At 35.5% G+C, this 20,385-nt stretch overlaps 1 protein-coding gene and 1 long non-coding RNA gene across 4 annotated transcripts; both read right to left on the bottom strand.

Annotated features, from left to right (window-relative positions):
* Positions 1-1,387: 1,387 nt before the first annotated feature.
* Positions 1,388-2,522, bottom strand: LOC144957188 (uncharacterized). Its single transcript, XR_013642094.1, has 2 exons — positions 2,058-2,522; positions 1,388-1,701 (listed from the first exon to the last, which is right to left on the bottom strand). It is a non-coding gene; the product is annotated as an uncharacterized LOC144957188 (long non-coding RNA).
* A 9,756-nt stretch (positions 2,523-12,278) lies between these two features.
* Positions 12,279-17,366, bottom strand: LOC144956279 (uncharacterized). 3 transcript variants are annotated; one of them, XM_078886751.1, is made up of 3 exons: positions 17,281-17,366; positions 16,477-16,526; positions 12,279-14,075 (listed from the first exon to the last, which is right to left on the bottom strand). In XM_078886751.1, the coding sequence occupies exon 3, from the start codon at positions 14,020-14,022 to the stop codon at positions 13,402-13,404; it is 621 nt and encodes a 206-aa protein (XP_078742877.1). In that variant the 5' UTR covers positions 14,023-14,075; positions 16,477-16,526; positions 17,281-17,366; the 3' UTR covers positions 12,279-13,401. The 3 variants fall into 3 exon arrangements, with proteins under 3 accessions (XP_078742877.1, XP_078742876.1, XP_078742878.1); XM_078886750.1 differs by lacking the exon at positions 17,281-17,366 and adding an exon at positions 17,014-17,224; XM_078886752.1 differs by lacking the exon at positions 17,281-17,366 and adding an exon at positions 16,688-16,855.
* Positions 17,367-20,385: the final 3,019 nt, after the last annotated feature.

Below are 20,385 nucleotides of genomic sequence, written 5' to 3'. Positions count from 1 at the left end.
AAAAGGGAAGAAAATGGTATAGTAAAAAGTTCTAAAATTACAATTAAAGCATCCAAGAAAAAGACAAAGGGGAACTGGGAACAAATAGGGATCAGATATGTAGATTCCAAGAGCATACCATCAATGTTCTTAGTTTGAGATCACCTATAAGTCTCATCCGGACACAAGCACTAAGAGGAATACACTCAAATGCTTACAATATAAATTAGAACAAATATAATAATACATAACAGAGAGATGATTTACAAGGAAAAAAATATCATCTCCCAAAACAATAACTATGCATTCGACTGTTTCCCTCCCAGACAGGACTCCGACCAGGGCCAGGACAAAACCAAGCAATCTCATTCCAAGACAAAGACAGAATGCAAGTTGGAAAACAGATATAGGGGGATAGAAGACGCAATATTTACCTCCCTGCCCACTATGGGAGGTAGGAACCCCACCCAGGAGATTCAGATTCACACCAGCCAATAATTACAATTTAAATTTAATATGCCAGGTTTTTTTATGATCAATTCTGGTTTGTTTATTGTTTTACTGTGATTGTGATAGCGACACTCGAGTCATTTCAGTGCCAGTAAAAAGGAAGATGATAGGGGGGAAAGTTAAAGATCAACGTGTAAACGCATGAAAGAAAAAGTAAGACGCATGAAAGAAAAAGTAAGACAAAGGGAATTGGTTTCAATTAGGACAGAAGATTCCACGGACTATCCATCAATGTGCCTATTTTGTGTGTTTAAAGGTTTTACGGCGCTTGCAACACATTAACCCTCTCCTTACCACCTATTGGAAAATTGTCACATTTGTTATGATGCAACCGTTATTTTTCTCATCCAGATTTCATTTCTTTTTGCTATAGCTATAATAATTCTGACATTCTGTAATAGAGTTCATATTGTCAAACAATATTATGTATAGAATGTGCTGTTGCTTTTCTGTTTGAGTAAGAAATGTCTGTTTTTGTGTTGGGTGGGTGTGAAGATTTGGGGAAAATTCTGAAACTGACTGGTAAGGAGAGGGTTAAGGTCATATCAGCGCCAGTAAAAAGGAAGAAAATTGGATAGTGAAAAAATTCTAGATGTACAATTAAAAGGACAAAGGGGAATGGTTCAAAAAGGGAACAGATGTTTGTTTTTTTGTTTTTAAGGGTTTTACGGCGCTTGCAACACATTTAGGTTATATCAGCGCCAGTAAAAGGGAAGAAAATGGTATAGTAAAAAGTTCTAGAATTATAATTGAAGCATCCAAGAGAAAGTAAGACATAGGGGAACTGGGAACAAAGAGGGATCATATGTAGATTCCAAGAGCATGTCACCAATGTACTTAGTTTGAGATCACCTATAAGTCTCATCCGGACACAAGAACAAAATCCAACAAAGAGGAACACACTCAAATACTTACATTATACATTAATAAATAACAAATATACTAATACATAACAGAGAGATGATTTACAAGGAAAAAAATATCATCTCCCAAAACAATAACTATGCATTTGACCGTTTCCCTCCCAGCCAGGACTCCGTCCAGGGCCAGGAAAAAAAACTAAGTAATCTCATTCCAAGACAAAGACAGAAAGCATGTTGGAAAACAGATATAAGGGGATAGAAGACACAGTGTGTACCTCCCTGCCCGCTGTGGGAGGGAACAGATGTAGATTCCAAGAGTACACCATAAATGTACTTAGTTTGAGAGCACCTAAATGTCTTTTTTTTTTTTTTTTTTTGTTTGTTGCTTTAGGTCTCTTCCAACACAATTGAGGTTATATGAGAGACCGCTGAAACAAAAAAACAAGCAATCTAACAAAAATGGTACAAATGTCAATCAAAATCATAACCTAAAGATATCATAAGCTAAATTATAAATAACCAAGAACAAACAGGCAGAGGATTTACAGGAAAAAAATATCCCCTGTCAAAAATACAATCACAAACCAAAGAAGCAGGATAGGCTAGTAAAGAGAAGAAGAAACGACATCACTATCGGATCGTACACCCATGCGAACATCATAGGTATGTGATTCAAGGGTGATGCTCCCATCCAACCACCCGCACCTAAATGTCTCATCCAGACACCAGTACAAGATCTCACAAAGAGGAATACACTCAAATACTTACATTATCCATTCAAAATAAATATAACAATACATAACAGAGAGATGATTTACAGGGAAAAAAATATGTTTTGCTTGTTTTAAAGGGTTTTACGGCGCTTGCAACACATTTAGGTTATATCAGCGCCAGTAAAAAGGAAGAAAATAGGATAGTACAAAGTTCTAGAATTACAATTAAATCAGCCAAGAGAAAGTAAGACAAAGGGGGATGGGAACAAATAGGGATCAGATGTAGATTCCAAGAGCATACCACCAATGTACTTAGTTTGAGATCACCATTAAATCTGATCCGGACACAAGCACAAAATCCAACAAAGAGGAATACACTCAAATGCTTACATTATACATTAAAAATAACAAATATGTTTTTTGTTTGTTTTTAAGGGTTTTACGGCGCTTGCAACACATTAAGGTCATATCAGCGCCAGTAAAAAGGAAGAAAATGGGATAGTAAAAAGTTCTAGAATTACAATTAAAGCACCCAAGAAAAAGTAAGACAAAGGGGAATTGAGAACAAATAGGTATCAGATGTAGATTCCAAGAGCATACCACCAATGTACTTCGTTTGAAATCACCTACAAGTCTCATCCAGACACAAGCACAAAATCCAACAAAGAGGAACACACTCAAATGCTTACATTATACATTCAAAATAAAAATAATAATACAATACAGAGAGATGATTTACAAGGAAAAAAATATCATCTCCCAAAACAATAGCTTTACATTTGACCGTTTCCCTCCCAGCTAGGACTCCGGCCAGGGCCAGGACAAAACCAAGTAATCTCATTCTAAGACAAAGACAGAAAGCATGTTGGAAAACAGATATAAGGGGATAGAAGACACAGTAAGTACCTCCCTGTCCACTATGGGAGGTCAGAGTGTCTCCCTGCCCACTATGGGAGGTCAGAGTGCCACCCTGCCCACTATGGGAGGCCAGGAACCCCACCCAGCAATCAAGAATAACAAAGTCACAACAACAAAGTATGTGTAAATATATCAAACCTAATATCAATGGAGTGCAACAAAATAATGGTTGTCAACATCAACAAGAACAATGTATTTTCGTAATGTACTTTTTCAAAGTTAAATTGCAAAGAAATTTTTTAAAAATATTTAGATCAACGGAGATCAGATCTAGATCCAAGATAAAATATAGAGGGTAATTTTGACTCGAAAAACGAAACAATAATATAGGACTTCAGCCCTTGGCCCTATTTTCAGGGGGCTGACAAAGTTTGCAAATAATAATAAGAGAAGAAAATGTGCATTTTTAATAATGAAATGCATTGTTGTAATTAGTCTGAAACCATTTACTACAATTTCCTCACCAACAAGGAACAGGAACTCTGCCAAAATGGGAACGCCTAAATGGCCGCAAAGTATCTAAAAATGAAAAATATATATATATATATTGGAGAGATGATTTACAAAAGGGGGAAAAACTGTCTCACAAAAAGAGAAATCTAAACCGACCGTTTCCCTCTGAGCAACAAACCAGGGAGGGCACTGGCAAAACCAATTAATGGTCTCCTTCCAGAACAAGGAGACAAATCTTCATGGAAAGAAGGAAAGAAGAAAAGATTTAGATGGGAAGAAGAAAAGATTTAGATGGAAAGAAGAAAAGATTTAGATGGGAAGAAGAAAAGATTTACATGGGAAGAAGAAAAGATTTAGATGGGAAGAACAAAAGATTTAGATGGGAAGAAGAAAAGATTTAGATGGGAAGAAGAAAAGATTTAGATGGGAAGAAGAAAAGATTTAGATGGGATGAAGAAAAGATTTAGATAGGAAGAAGAAAAGATTTAGATGGGAAGAAGAGATGTATGTAGGTTCCATCAACCCAGAGCAGTGGGCCATATTGTTCTGTCCAAAAAGGGGAAAAAATATATTTCCCAATTTTAAAAACAAATCCATTGGACAAAAGACTCCAGGCAGGGTCTAAAGTGAAATCACTACTGAAGGTCGGGAACCCCACCCAGTGAGATGACCTAAAAGTCTCACCCAGACACCAACACATGTCCCTACTAAGAGGAATACATTCAAATGTATCGGAGGTAGATTCCAAGAGCAAGTCATCAATGTGCTTAGTTTGAGATTACCCAAAAGTCCCACAAGTCACAAGCACAGGATCCCACTTTGGGGAATTCACTCAAATGTTCCCCATAATATTATATTCAAAACAAACAAAAAAATCATACCCGTACATTTGACTGTTTCCCCTTCAGCCAACAACTCCGGCCAGGACCAGGACAAAACCAAGTATTCTTATTTTCATTCCAAGAAAAAAGACAAAAAGCAACCTGGAAAAGAAACAGTTATGGGGGAATATAAGACCCCAAAAGTGACCTCCCTACGAACTGTGAGAGGTCATAGGACCCCATATACTAACTCCGCTCGGCACTGTGTGAAAAATAACAAATAGATAGATATATATATGTATACTTTTATAACAATTAACACATCAATAATAATCAACAAAAACAGATTGTGTAGAGAAGGTGGATGAAAATAATTTCTAACATAGATGATCACAGACAGTCCAACAACGACCAAAATAAACTGGAGCACAGTCAAAGCTATTACCCAAAAAAAAAAAAAATTAAAGAAAAAAAAAATAAATAAATAAATTTTTAAAATGCAAAACATTCTCCATTACAACAAGGTCATTAAATCTAGGCCATTATTGCTTTCGGCTATCAGACCTGCAAATATGTGCACGTAGGCAGGAAGCGATGTGCGACCTATTGCCCTAATCTGGGGTTATGTTGAATTAACCAGATGTCCAAGAGTGAATTAAAATGTAAAATGGTCAGAAACATGACATTTTAGTTCTTAGTGATAAAAACAGTGATGCCAACCATGGCTCATGAAAATGTATTCAAAATGGGTAAGATTTAGAAAAAAATGTGGACAATCCTGCAAAAACGATAATTAATTATCGCTAAATTTGACGATGGGCAATTAGACTATATTAGCAATATTATAATTGATAATCAAAATCAATGAATAAACTTACTATTCATAGACAATATAAATTGCATCCAATTCCAGAATCCATGTAATTTATAAATCTGATATGGCCCACTCAGATAATACTTTATTGAACTACCTCAACAAACAGATTAATGTGTTTTAGTACACAAAAAAAGACTGTATAATTATTATAACTGCTTAAATAATAATTTTTTAAAATTAAAAATTAAAAATACGTACACTCCTGAGCAAAATGTGCATAATAAGCAAAAAAAAATAATGTAAGGTTGGCACCACTGTAAAAACGTCATATTATTTCTCTTTAAAAAAATTGAGCAAGTCGTGTAATTTTGGCCTTTAATTCAATATTCCGATTCTAGTTCTAGTTCAGAGATAACATCTTTTTGAGGGGGGGCTTGTCACAACAAGAAATTCAAATCATTTATTTCAAGTGTCGATATATATATATATATATATATATATATATATATATATATATATATATATATATATATATATATATATATATATATATATATATATATATATATATATATATATATATATATATATATATTAAAAAGAACTATAATAAAGATATAAAGAAAAATATAAAAATGGCCTCTCCCAAAATAAATTTGTTTTTAATCGAAAAAAAGGAAAAAAATAGTGAACGAACTCAGCAATTCCGGGATATTGGCATACTTCAGCACGGTGGAAGGGGGTTGGGGGGGGGGGGGGGAAGAATCAAAACTGAGGAATTGAAGACAACATTGTGACCCATCATGGCCCAAATATACGGCCAGTGGACCCATACACAAATAAAGCTATTATTACAATTGTGTGTCAACCAATTATTTCAGTGGTATGTCGTAAACATATCCCGTGAGCAATAACAAATTTTTTTAATGAAGACTCGTCTTCAACTATTAAAAAATATAAACAAGAATATAAAGGGACTGCCAGAACCCATAGTACAAATAAATCTCAAAATCAAAAATAAACTCAAAATGATTTTTACTGAAAATACGACTAAAAGTCAATTTTAAATAAACATCGTGGTTATAATGCTACTTATCTGTGAAAATTTCAAAATTATAAAAATTATACATGTAAACAAAATATCAATGTTTTTTAAAAATTCATTCCTAGAAAAATTCAACACAGAAATGTGACTCATCCCCTTGTTTCAATATTAGGGCATGGTGGTTTGTTTTTAGGAGTTGACTGCTTTCCTCTCAGCTAAGGATCCCTGCCAGGACCACGAAAAAAACTGAACAATCCCAATCCAGAACTAAAAAAACAAGAGCAACATAGAAAGACACAGAGATAATGACCTCTCTTTCCACCATGGGAGAATCAAATGTCAAAAATTTCAGTTCAAATTAGTTTTTACTTCAAATCAAAGAAAGGTGTTGACAGCCATTTTACCCCTATACTGAAAGGGAGACAAAAATAGAAGGCTTCAAAATGAAACAAAACAAAAGGAGGAATTTTTGGGGCAAAATTTCTCAATCTCCAAAAACAAAACAAAAGTCAACAACAAAGCAACAAACCGTTATTGATTGTTTTACTGACGGTGATTTTGTGCCCAAGGAGTCCATTTGTATTGTCTAATTTCGAAACCTTTTTAATTGTCAACTTTTTGCAGGTTTGTTCCTTTTTTCTTTCTTCTTTTTTTGAATACATATTTGCATATTGCAGTGAATTTTCAATCTAAAGTTCAGCTGCCAATAAGAATGTCAATCATGCAAGAACAGAAATTTAGCTCCATTTAGTGTCATCAAATGTGAAATTAATATATTGTAAACTCTGTATATAATCAACAAAACATAAAAATGAAGGTGAGAAGTTTTTAAAAAATAAAAAAAAAGCATTTCAAATAAAAATATAAGATGAGTATTACGTGAAAAATTATTATTATGCATTCTCGTTGATCCAGGAGGAGGAAAAAATACCTCACATCTAGTGCTGTATAAGTGGAAGATAAAATCACAATGAAGAAAATGGGTTGATTAAAGCGTTTGACATTCATCATATTTGAACATAATATAGGTAAAGAATGTTCGCAACATTGGCTATGATAACTTGGAAAAATAATATAATGAAAATCGTTGACCTTTAAAGTAATTGCATTTTTTTAAAGAACAAAAGTGGAATGAAATGAGATTTGTTTGTTTGTTTGTTTGTTTGTTGCTTTAGGTCTCTTCCAACACAATTGAGGTTATATGAGAGACCGCTGAAACAAAAAAACAAGCAATCTAACAAAAATAGTACAAATGTAAATCAAAATCATAACCTAAAGATATCATAAGCTAAATCATAAATAACCAAGAACAAACAGGCAGAAGATTTACAGAAAAAAAAAAATATCCCCTGTCAAAAATACAATCACAAACCAAAGAAGCAGGATAGGCTAGTAAAGAGAAGAAGAAACGACATCACTATCGAATCGTACACCCATGCGAACATCATAGGTATATGATTCAAGGGTGATGCTCCCATCCAACCACCCGCTGAAATGAGATTAAAATTAAATGAAAACTGATAGAATTTTAATATTCGAATCAGACATTATTAGTTTTGTTTTTAAGGGTTTTACGGTGATTGCAACACATTTAGGTCAAATCAGCACCAGTTAAAAGAAGAAAATGGGTTGGTAAAAAAGTTCTAGAATTACAATTAAAGCAACCAAGAAAAGGGAAGATAAAGGGGAATTGTTTTTGTTTTTTTTTGTTTTTTTTTTGTTTGTTGCTTTAGGTCTCTTCCAACACAATTGAGGTTATATGAGAGACCGCTGAAACAAAAAAACAAGCAATCTAACAAAAATAGTACAAATGTAAATCAAAATCATAACCTAAAGACATCATAAGCTAAATTATAAATAACCAAGAACAAACAGGCAGAAGATTTACAGAAAAAAAAATATCCCTGTCAAAAATACAATCACAAACCAAAGAAGCAGTATAGGCTAGTAAAGAGAAGAAGAAACGACATCACTATCGGATCGTACACCCATGCGAACATCATAGGTATATGATTCAAGGGTGATGCTCCCATCCAACCACCCGCGGGAATTGGTTCAAATAGGAAACGGATGTAGATTCCAAAAGCACACTATCAGTGTACTTAGTTTGAGATCACCTAAAAGTCTCATCCAGGCACAAGCACAGGTCCCCACTCAGAATACGTTCAAATGTTCACATATCATATATAACATGTAAACAAAACATAATACAGTGCATAACAGAGAGATGATCTACAAGGAAAAAAAAAATCATCTCCCATAACTAACTATACATTCAACTGTTTCCTTCTCAGCCAGGGTATCTGGACAGGACCAGAAAGGAAGTTGGAAAACAGATATTAGAAGACACAGTTTGTTTGTTTGTTTGTTGCTTTAGGTCTCTTCCAACACAATTGAGGTTATATGAGAGACCGCTGAAACAAAAAAACAAGCAATCTAACAAAAATAGTACAAATGTAAATCAAAATCATAACCTAAAGATATCATAAGCTAAATTATAAATAACCAAGAACAAACAGGCAGAAGATTTACAGGAAAAAAAATATCCCCTGTCAAAAATACAATCACAAACCAAAGAAGCAGGATAGGCTAGTAAAGAGAAGAAGAAACGACATCACTATCGGATCGTACACCCATGCGAACATCATAGGTATATGATTCAAGGGTGATGCTCCCATCCAACCACCCGCTAGAAGACACAGTAAGAACCTCCCTGCCCACTATGGGAGGTCAGGAACCCCACCCAGAGACACGATTAGTAATGAATGAAAAATGTATCTAACTAAACAGTTAATACCATTTACATTGAGATAAATAACTGAAGAAAAAAAATGCAGAAAAAGGTTATACATTATAGATTATATTGATAACGTTCATGTCCAGATTGGTTTTGTAATGAGATTATATTTGTATCAATAATGTCATTGGGCACAGTATAAAATGTTAGGTATAATTGAGAAGGTATAAGATTTGAACTGGTTTTGTTCAGAGATTTCATTGGTAAGTGTAAAAATAATACTAAACTCATTTCGAAAATGAGAAAAAGTTGGGTTTTTAAAAAATAGAGATTCAACTAATAACAAATGATGTTAATAATACTGAGAACATATTTCATATGGATTGCATCAAGATTTAATTGGTACCGTATAAATGGTGGTTGTCAATGCAAATATTGCTTCTTGTTTGTTAGGTTTTAAGGGTTTTGGGTTTTTTTGGGTTTTTTTAAAGAGTTTTACGGCGCTTGCAACACATTAAGGTCATATCAGCGCCAGTAAAAAGGAAGAAAATGGGATAGTAAAAAGTTCTAGAATTACAATTAAAACACAAAAGAAAAGGTAAGACAAAGGGGAACTGGTTCAAATAGGGAACAGATGTAGATTCCAAGAGCACACCGTCAAAGTACTTAGTTTGAGATCACCTAAAAGTCTCATCCAGACACAAGCTCAGGTCCCCACTAAGAGGTATACACACTCAAAATGTTTACAAATCGGATATATGTACAACAAAAATAATACAGTGCATAATAGAGAGATGATCTACAAGGAAAAAAATATCTCCCAAAACAATAACTATACATTTGACTTTTTCCCTTTCAGCCAAAGACTCCAACCAGGGCCACTAAGTGATCTCATTCCAAGACAAAGACAAAGAGCAAATTGGAAACAGATTTAGGGGGATAGAAGATAAAGTAAGTGCCTCCCTGCCCACTATGGGTGGTCAGAAATATTGCTGCTTGAAGCTTGAAGAAATAACCATATTCAAATGAGAAGGAAGCTTTAATTTGATTAGTGAAGACAATGTGGACGTTTCTGGTTTCCCCTTTGTCAAGAAAACACTAATGGAACACAACTCGCACGAGAGATGAGAGACTGGTGTTTCCTTTATTTACGTTAACACCAATCATCCTAGTATCTCATTCACAAAGGGGAAACCGGTCTACATGATCTGTTTTTTGTTAATCAACTTAAAGCTTCCCTCCCATTTGAATATGGTTTTTGTCAAGAGAGCCAATTCTAGAAAATTGATATTAGGATTTTATTGATATAAACGCCATAGGAAATTAAGTAAAAACTGGGGTTTTGAAGTGGTTTTGTAATGAGATTTCATAAAAAATAAAATGAATAGAATTCCTAATTCTTCCTCAGAGTTTTTCTTAGACTCAAGAAAAGAAAAAAAAACTTGACCTCAGCAGCAATGCAGCAACCCAAAGTGAGCTACTATTCCATAAATATCATAGGTATTCTGTGAAGACTGGTGTTTTGAAGTGTTATTGTTTGGAGAATATATTGTAATAAGAAAAACACTTTCCAAATTTGGCATTGCGTCAAGATATCAAAAGGCAATTTTGAGATTCATGTTTTAAAAAGGTCAAGTCTAAATTTAAAAAAGTTGAAGATTCTTGATGTTTTGACTAAAAAAAATTAGACAAATATTTAAAAAGTACAATTGACATGCAGTTCTATAAATAATCTATCTAAATGGCAAAGGACAACAATTGTAGTTAGCAAGTTGCTTAATTAGTAACATCAACTTCAACTAAATTCATAATTACCTCATTATTTTCAAATCAAATTTTTTAATTGTGAGTTAAAAAAAAAAAAAAAAGTCCTAAGCTGGAGATCAAGCATATCACTGGTTTTACTCATTAAATCCACACGAGTGAGAATTTCTTTAAAAATTAAATTAATAATACATAAAATTGGGTTATAATTATGAACCTATCATGTACGCCATGCACAATAATTTGGATTCATCTGCATTTCATTTCAAAGATTCCAATAGTATTCCCAGACCACAACATTGATTGGGGGGTTTTTTGGGGGGTTTTTTTCGGTAAAATTCAGAATTTTCTTAAAGCTCTGTTTTGTTTGTTTTTAAGGGTTTTACAGCGCTTGCAACACATTAAGGTCATATCAGCGCCAGTAAAAAAGAAAGAAAATGGGATAGTAAAAAGTTATAGAATTACAATAAAGCATCCGAGAAAAGGGAAGAAAAAGGGGAATTGGTTAAAAAAAGAAACAGGTGTAGATTCCAAAAGCACACTATCAAAGTACTTAGTTTGAGATCACCTAAAAGTCTCATCCAGACACAAGCACAGGTCCCAACTAAGAGGAATACACTCAAATGTTTACAAATCATATAATATAATGTGTAAACTAAACATTATACAATGCATAACAACAGAGAGATGATTTACAAGGAAAAAAATATCATCTCCCAAAACTATAACTATACATTCGACTGTTTCCCTCTCAGCCAAGGACTCCGACGCAAGTCAGGACAAAACCAAACAATCTCATTCCAAGAATAAGACAGAAAGCAATTGGAAAACAGATAAGAGGGGATAAAAGACACAGCAAGTACCTCCCTGCCCGCTATGGGAGGTAGGAACCCCACCCAGTCTTAAAAGCTCTGATCCACATAATTTGTAGATATATCAATTCAAGAACATGAAGAGATTTATTGCACAAAATGAGAAAAAATGTATAAAAATAATTTAAATGGACGACTTTTTAAAAATGTATAATACAAAAACAAAAAAGATCTTTATACGTGTGCAGGAGATCATAGTACTATTAATATATTTGCATCGTTATTATTCATATAAAATATAGTCTTGAAATACAAACAATGACCCCCCTCCCCCCTCCAATTTGTCTTCCATCATAATTCAACCACACGAGCATCGCATTTTTTCTTTGGTTCAGCCGAAAAGTGTGTAAAACCTGACTAAAAATATTCATATAGAGTTAATGATCTATGGCAATTCATTTTCCTTAACAAAGGTTGTATATGTTTTTTTTAAGTGCAATCACTTTCGTTTCTTAATCTGATCATAACATTCTTAAATTCATTTTGGTTTTTTGGGTTTTTTTCAGTGCCAGTAAAAAGGAGTAAACTCGTATTGTAAAAACAGTCGAGATGTACATTAAATGGACTTGACGAAAAAGTAAGAAAAAGTGGGAATTGGTTCAAATAGGGAACAGATGTAAATTCCAAGAGCAAACTATCAGTGTACTTAGTTTGAGATCACCTAAAAGTCTCACCCAGACAGCAGTACAAGATTCCACTAAGAGGGATACACTAAAATGTTTACACTAAAATTTATGATAAAAACATTTTTTTTTAAAAGCAGTACATAACTGAGAGATGGTTAACAAGGAAAAAAATAACGTCTCCCATAACTATAAATTCGACTGTTTCCCTCCAAACCAAGGACTCCGGCCAGGGCCAGCACAAAACTAAGTAATCTCATTCTAATTCAAAGACAGAAAGCTATTGGAAAACAGATACAGGGGAATAGAAGACATAGCAAGTATCTCCCTGCCCATGATGGGAGGTCAAAGGACCCCAGCCAGAATGTTTGTCATGTGACCGCATCAATTTGTGACCCAATGCCTCAATACGATATTACGACTGTCGGTGAGAACGAGCTTTTTTTTTTTAATTGAACTTAAAGTGAAAGGGGTTGGAGGAAATAAATTTTTTACTAAAGCAATTTAGGAAGCTAAAATCATTCTCAATGGAATATAATATTATAAATGAAATATTATTCACTTTTCAAGGTCTACTTCACACTTACTAAGTATGAGATCGAGATGGTGGATCCTATTTGGTGAAAAATCTCAATAAACATAGTTGACTACTCTAAATTTAATTGATTTGAACAGACTTGTGAAAGTATCATTACGTTTTACGACCAGAAGTTGTAATTTGTGAATTCTTTTATGTGTTAAGAAACAAAACCTTGGCATCTTTATATAAAATGTTTTCTGAAAATGTATATATTATTTGACATTTTTCAATCAGAAACATTTTAGCCTTCCCATTAAAATGCAAAAATATTATTCTTCAAAATGAAAACACAAGTATTTTGCTTGGATGAGGTGAATTTAGTCATTAAATAGTAAGTAGAGCATATTTTTCTTCATGACTTGTCTTTAAAACTTATCATTGTGTAAAATTTTGAAGGAATTTATAATACTATAAATAACAAAGAAAAAAATTTTTACAAGAATTATGTGCACAGACAAAATTAAGATGGACAGTGGCTGATCAATTATTGGTGTGTACTTTCACTGCATTCCTGCTTGATCAAGATAAATGAAGCCACTAAAAAATAAAAATTTGATTGCCATGGTAACAAATATACTATTGCTAGCACAAACATCTAAAAAGATTAAAAATAACAAAAAAGTAAACTTTGATTTGGCACCCGATATAAATCTACCCCATGTACCCGCTTTGTTCAAACCAAGGGATAAAATATTGCTTCATTAAATCATTCAGGTTTAAAAAACACATTATCCGTGGTCAGATCCATATAGTAAAGATTCATACCGACAACACTACCATCCGGCATCCGACCTCCGAGGGGTAATGTTCCGACTTTTTTAAACGCTGGCCTTTTCTCAATAATTTTCGTCATAGCACTGTTATTGGTGAAGGTATCGGCGTAAATCCCAACGTAGTTCAAACTTTTAGCAAACTCGAGACAGGTTTGGAAAATAAACCCTCCCAGACCTTGAGCTCGGTTGTTTTTCTTCACGATGATAACCGGATCAACCGCCTGACTTCCTGAACCCCTGTAATATTTACTGTGAGACAGAGCAAATCCCGCCACCATTTTACCACTTTCCGAATCCATAACAGCAAAAGTAGGTCCACCGTTTAAATCGCATAGAAATTCCTCTTCAGACCGATACTCGTCCACTCCATAGCCTTCGCCGTTCTGCATGGCCTCATAAATCATGCGATACATCTCGGTCATTTGCTCGTCCCTCGTCACGTCGATGACGAGATTGATGGTGCCGATGGTGGCGTATTTCGGCAAGTGAATGGCATCACGAATAGAGCTGGTTTGTTGGCTATACTGGCCTGGGTTATTGTTTTCTTTAATCATGATGACATCAGAGGAAACGAATTGGTAGCCGGAGACAACAATCAGGACGTGATCTGTAAACAGTTAATTTTAAAATCAATTATATGAGTTAAATCAGTGATGTATGTTTTGTTGTCAAATTGTCTTTTGGTTTTTAGGGGTTTTATAACACTTGCAAAATATTTTGGTCATTTCAGGATCAATAAAGAAAGGAAGATTTTTAAAATTAATGAATCTTCTGAATCTGAGGATAAGTTCAAAAGGTCTGTGGGCCTATGAATGTAAAACTGTAGAACCGAAAATAACCTCTAAAAAATGAATGGTTCGGGGGCATCTTAAGACCAATAGTCATGAAGGCTGTTGATGTGACCTGGCAATGAATTCCATCCTCTTAATAATTCTTGAGGGAAAATATTTTATACAAATTAAAGTAGATGTGTTCGTTATATTAATCAAAAAATAATCCCCATAACCCATGTAATCCATAATTGAAGAAAATGTCTTTTTCAAACCATTAACGGTGGAACTGAATTTCTTCACATAATCATTCATCAATAGGGCTATACAGGGCAATAAAGACAAAAGATTTAAGTTTACATTTATAACGAGATTTATATAAGGTAAATACTTTGATTTATGCACTATGATTTCTACAAATTTCTTTTTCTCAATTATGGAACAAGATACATCTAACACATAGGGCAAGACCTGCGAAGGATTTCCATAGTTTCAGACCATGCCTAAAAAGGAGAATTTTTTCATTTTTATCGATTAAAGATACTATAACCTGAAAAAACAATGTTTGCCATCACTTGCAATATCGAAACTGATGGGAAACACAGTAGGTAATAATGGGGTTGGCCGGAGTAGTAAACGACAATGGACTCGGCAAATTGTTTTGGAAATAGAAAAATCACACCACTTATAAAATCAAACTTAAATAATAATATTTATTGGAAATTATTGCAACTAATTGAAGGTCCATAATGGCTAAAAGATTAAATAATATAATAAAATTGATGTGAAACTACGGAAGTCCTCACAAAACCTGAGTCATGTTTGATTTATTTACTTTGGGAGGTAACTCAAAATATTTTCCGTGCCTTTTTTTGTTTCAGTATTGCCTCCCTTCAAAAACTGTGTACATGGATATAATAGGACAAGCTTACAATTATGGATTTTTTGCTAATCCAACAATCCCTGTTGTGTCCCAGAGTTCCACTGCATTCCTTCACAGAAAACCCAGCAATCTGTATGCTTTTGCGATAATATATTGGAAGTGGGCATCCCGTTTCAATGTTTCGTTCATGTGAAATCCAAGGTAGTTTTTGTTTTTAAGGGTTTTACAGCGCTTGCAACACATTTAGGTTATATCAGCGCCAGTTTAAAGGAAGAAAACGGGATAGTTAAAAGTTGTAGAATTACAATTAAAGTACCCAAGAAAAGGGAAGACAAAGGGGTATTGGTTCAAATAGGAAACAGATGTAGCTTCCAAGAGCACACTATCAAAGCACTTAGTTTGAGATCACCTCAAAATCTTATTCAGACACAAGCACAGGTCTCCACTAAGAGGAATACACTCAAATGTTTACAAAATCATATACAATACATAAACAAAACATAATACAGCGCATAACAGAAAGATGATTTACAAGTTTAAAAATATAATCTGTTTCCCTCTTAGGGTATCCGGCCAGGACCAGGACAAAACCAAATAATCTCATTCCAAGGCAAAAACAGAAAGACAGTTGGAAAACAGATATATAGGGAGATAGAAGGCACAGTAAGTACCTCCCTGCCCACTATGGGAGGTCAGGAACCCCACCCAGTAAAATCCAAGGTAGCTGATGCCATCAACATGTAATGTATGACCAAGCATTCTGTAGTCATATGATATATGGGTTTCGTTTGTTACCATCACAAAGCATTTCCAAGGATGGAATTTCATGTGCCGTGTATTTTTGACAAGCAATACTTGCCCGAACTCAAACTAAGGACATACAAGTCGAACAAGATCACATGGCACACTAAAAACTCAAAATATATAGTCGATGTTGGTGTAGGTACCACTGTTATATCACCTACCCTGGATGAACATATTTAGCAGGTCTGATAACCAAACCAAATTATGGGGTCTGATTTTACGTTGTGATGGACAATGTTTTGCATTGGTTTGAGTGAGAGTATTTCCAGTACAAGGAGCCCAAACAATTTGGATTATCAGACCTGCAAATAAGTGCATGTCGCACCTCCCTCATATAGCCGTTAGTTAAACATTTAAAACAAAATTATTGCTCCAACTGAAAACAGGGGTACTAGAAAGTTCTGAAAATCATTTTAATTTTACAACTTGGGTCCTAAACACTAGGTTTGAATAATGACTACGATTTCATTGTCACAAAGTCACAAAGAATAATGATTAATTGGGAAATTAGTTAATTCCTTCTGATTAATGAAATGATCAGGGTAACTTACCAACGTGAAAATATCTATTTGCAACTTGTAAAATCAATTCAAAGATGGTCCTGAAAATAATAAAATGAACAAAAGGGATATGATCAGAATGCTATCCCTTTTCATGTAACAAAATATTGTAATTGGTATGAAGTACGAGGGAGATTTTCTATCATATGAATCTTTTGAACAATTCCCTTTAACATGCGACACAGGATTTTAACACACTCACTACTCGGGTGTTTAGGATCTAAATAAATTAAATATCAAATCATAAGTCATAAGTATGAAAATGAAAATGAATGGTGGTGATTGAATTTGGATGAAATGGAAAAAATAGAAGTAAGCTCCTTGAGTATTTTTTTTATGATGAAAACTCATGAATCCTGAACTATCTTAGACGTCTATCTATCAAATCGATTCATGTCAAGAATATATTGACAATATTTGTTGTTAATATGTGATGTGCACTCATTGAGGTTTGCCAACAAAAACAGTGCGTAGTTTTAAAATTTTATTGTATCCGATTTATGCTCAAGAGTATGAATGTAAACAAACATTTAAGTTTAAGAAAGTCAATTGCATGTGAACTCAAAATGAGGCCAAGGTTTCCAGATCCAACAGATGGTGTTGAGTTACAATGGCAATGATAACAATGGAATGTCTTCGAAGACTTCCACCGCACGATGACAATGGTCGGTTATCAAAGTTAATAAGTACAGGCTAACTGTTGCTTATGAATCAATCGAGTCACACAATGCCTTCCGCCTTTGCAAAAGTCAACAAATTATATTTTCAATCCACAATGACAATAAGTTTACTCACTACATAAGATCCACTACTCACGGTCGACGGCTCGCACTCGTCACTCGCCACAAGCGGATGACCTCAAATCTCAGTTCAGTAGTGTTGGGTTATTTGATCGCTTTTACTCGATCGACGACCGAGCGCCAAGCCACGAGTCAGTGCTCGATCTCAATGCCGGAAGAGCGAGTTAGTAAAACGATCACTCGATCGTAAAACGATCAAGCGGGTTGTGAGCTTGAGACGATCTTGACACGTGAGACGAGCTTGAGACGATCAGGATTCGAGCGAGCGGAGGGGTAACGAGTGTTTCGAATCATTTCAAATTCAAACGATCACAGTTTGCCATCCGATACCAATCGCCAATGTTTGCACACGGTAGTCTGTGGTTCTTCCACAGCCCTCACTCCTTGTCAGATGTTAGTGTGTCTGGGTGGCAGTGGCAGGGAAATTCGTATAGGTGTATCACGCGTGTGTGACAAGACTTCATTAAACCTACTAAAGTTTGACTATCACACACACACACACACACACACATACACACACACACACACACACTAAGGCTATTTCTATGACACACACGCATCCCTCTATCAATGAACACTCCTACAGTAGTGCGGCTATGTGGTCTAGTCATGACGTAACTATAGGTAGTACTCTAGTCGACCATGGCTCTCGTGCATTATAATGGTCTAGTGGTATGACACCCGCTTTGGGATCGGAAAGTCCTGGGTTCGAGCCTCGCGCTCGGTGCATAGTTGAGTCTTTGGACAAGGCTCTTTACTCACATTCTCTCACCGTACTCAGGTGTAAAATGAGTACCTGGCCGTTAACAGCGTTGTCTTTGTCTGAAAAATTGTAATATCGCCTAACAGGCGGCATGTCCCGTCCTACATATTAAATGTTGCTGTTGACCGGGGACCCCTTTACAAAGCGCTTTGATCACATTTAGTGGATATTGTAAAGCTCAATTTTTTAAAGTAAAACATTAGCTTTGAATATGGAATGTTTCAATTTTAGATGCCTGTGTATTCTTTGTTAGTTCCCATCATCATCATCATCATCATCATCATCATCATCATCATCATCATCATCATCATCATCATCATCAGGGGCAGCGGTACGGTCTTTGGTTGGCACCCGAAAGGTACCGAGTTCGATCACCCGCCGCTGAGTGGTCTTGAGCAAGTCACCTTGCCCTAACTAAATTTGCGGCGCTGCACTGCGGCTATCGCTTGGGTTATTCCAGTCTTCCCTTAGAATAGACCCGAAAGACGAATCTCCCCTATGGGATGAATAAAGGGAATTATGTTTAATTTATTTATCATCACCATCATATCAGCGGGATCATCATCATCACCACCACCACCACCACCCTAATAATAATGGATAAAATAAATATCAACACATTTCAATGTAATAATCAATCTAAAATCAATCAGTGCTCCTAAAAGACCCTTTGATTTCTTTGTCTAATTCGTTCCATACTTTTGGAGTCCCGACAAAGAAAGATTTTCAGCTAACTATAGTTTATATATGGGAATATTAATCAGTCGTTTATATTGGAATCGGAGTTGTCTAGCAGGTGTATTAGTTCAAAGCGCATTTCCAAGGATTTACCATGCTCAATGAACTTCACAATATTTTATTTAATTTATTCCTCCGGCACGCCATATCGACCATACATCCATTTCGTACAGTAGGTACCGATCGCTGTTTGGAGTCTTTTTGTATTAAAGCTCTTTACAATACCCGTCATTGCTTATAAGATAAGAATACATTCACACCTGAGTCAAGTGCCTGACACACGGACTTAACGTCTGGATCACAATTTTCAACAATCACTGTCACTCATCCGGCCATTGACAAGGCTTGATTTTGTGACAAGAGACACCGTACCACTGAGCGACCGAACAAATAATCACCATCTGCGCCATCGTCATCATCATCAGCATCATCATTATCATCATCCTCATCACAGCCGTAACAGCCAGCAAAACCACAATCATCATCTTCGGGTCCGGTCTATCCGTGTGGGGGGTGGGGGTGGAACCTGCTAAAGTATTTCATTTTTTAAACAGAAACACGAATATCATCATCATCATCATCATCGTCATCCATTGTCGTCGGCATCGTTATCATCGTGTCCGGGCAATCCGTGTGTGTCTGGGTGTGGAACCTGCTAAATATTATTATTATCTACCTACCTAATAAAAACACACCATTCTTGTTCATTTATTTTTCAAATAATGAAATGAAAGGCACGACCTTTCCCGCACACACAAGAGGCGATGACGACCAGTGACAAATTATGGGAGGTGGGGGCGGCCGACAACTTTTGGCGCGACATAAATATGAAATGTTAAGGTGACAGCGGGATGATGGTGGTGGGAGAGGGGGGGGGGGGTCTCAACCCTTCACCATCAACAACTGTTTGATGGCGTGTGTGTGTGTGTGTGTGTGTGTGTGTGTGTGTGTGTATGTGTGTGTGATGCGACGAACGATCATAATCAAGGCTGCCAGACAGCCAGATTTCTTCTTGCCCAAGTAGTCAAATAGACCCCAAATAGCCCAACACCACAAGCATTCTGACTCCCTTGAAAAACTCATTTGTTTTGATTAACAAAACAATCGACTACAGTTGGATAAACTTATCTTTTCATTTTTTTTAAATAAAAGATTTTTTTTTTTTAATGAATAATAATAGAAAAGCGTTTCTTAGTAACCAATTTTGAACTTGGCCATCTGGCAGCCCCCATCATAACCAGCTGCAGTCAAGCCAGCCACAGACATAAGAGAGGGAGGGGTATGTGAAGTTTCCTGTGGCAAACGAGTTGCTCGTGTTTTTTTTTTTTCAAACGAATCACTGCTCGATGACGTCACTGACTCGAAACCCGCCCGAAACCGACTCGATTTTAGAGGACTCGATCGAAAACCCGCTCGATTTGATCGTTTCAAACTCGACCCAGCACCAGGGATCCCACCGAGTCTCCCACACTGACCTCAGCGGCTGCCAGATGGCCAAAGTTTAGTGTAGCCAATATCAACTTCAAAAATAGCCACATGGAACCTCACGTGGCCAAACCCTGTACTTATTTCCATCATGTCTGATAACAACGCAAGAAT

This window comes from Berghia stephanieae, chromosome 11 (assembly GCF_034508935.2).
Source record: "Berghia stephanieae isolate SIO BIC M18660-M18661 chromosome 11, UCSD_Bste_1.3, whole genome shotgun sequence".
Classification (NCBI taxonomy): Eukaryota; Metazoa; Mollusca; class Gastropoda; order Nudibranchia; family Aeolidiidae; genus Berghia; species Berghia stephanieae.
Note: the sequence above shows the minus strand (reverse complement) of the source record. Positions and strands in the feature narration are given on the sequence as shown.

Bases quoted from the DNA above. Each gene is read 5' to 3' on its own strand.
- LOC144956279 (XM_078886750.1), bottom strand. The intron at 14,076-16,476 runs GTAAGTTACCCT...AACTGTTTACAG, and splicing joins AAATAGATATTTTCACGTTG to ATCACGTCCTGATTGTTGTC.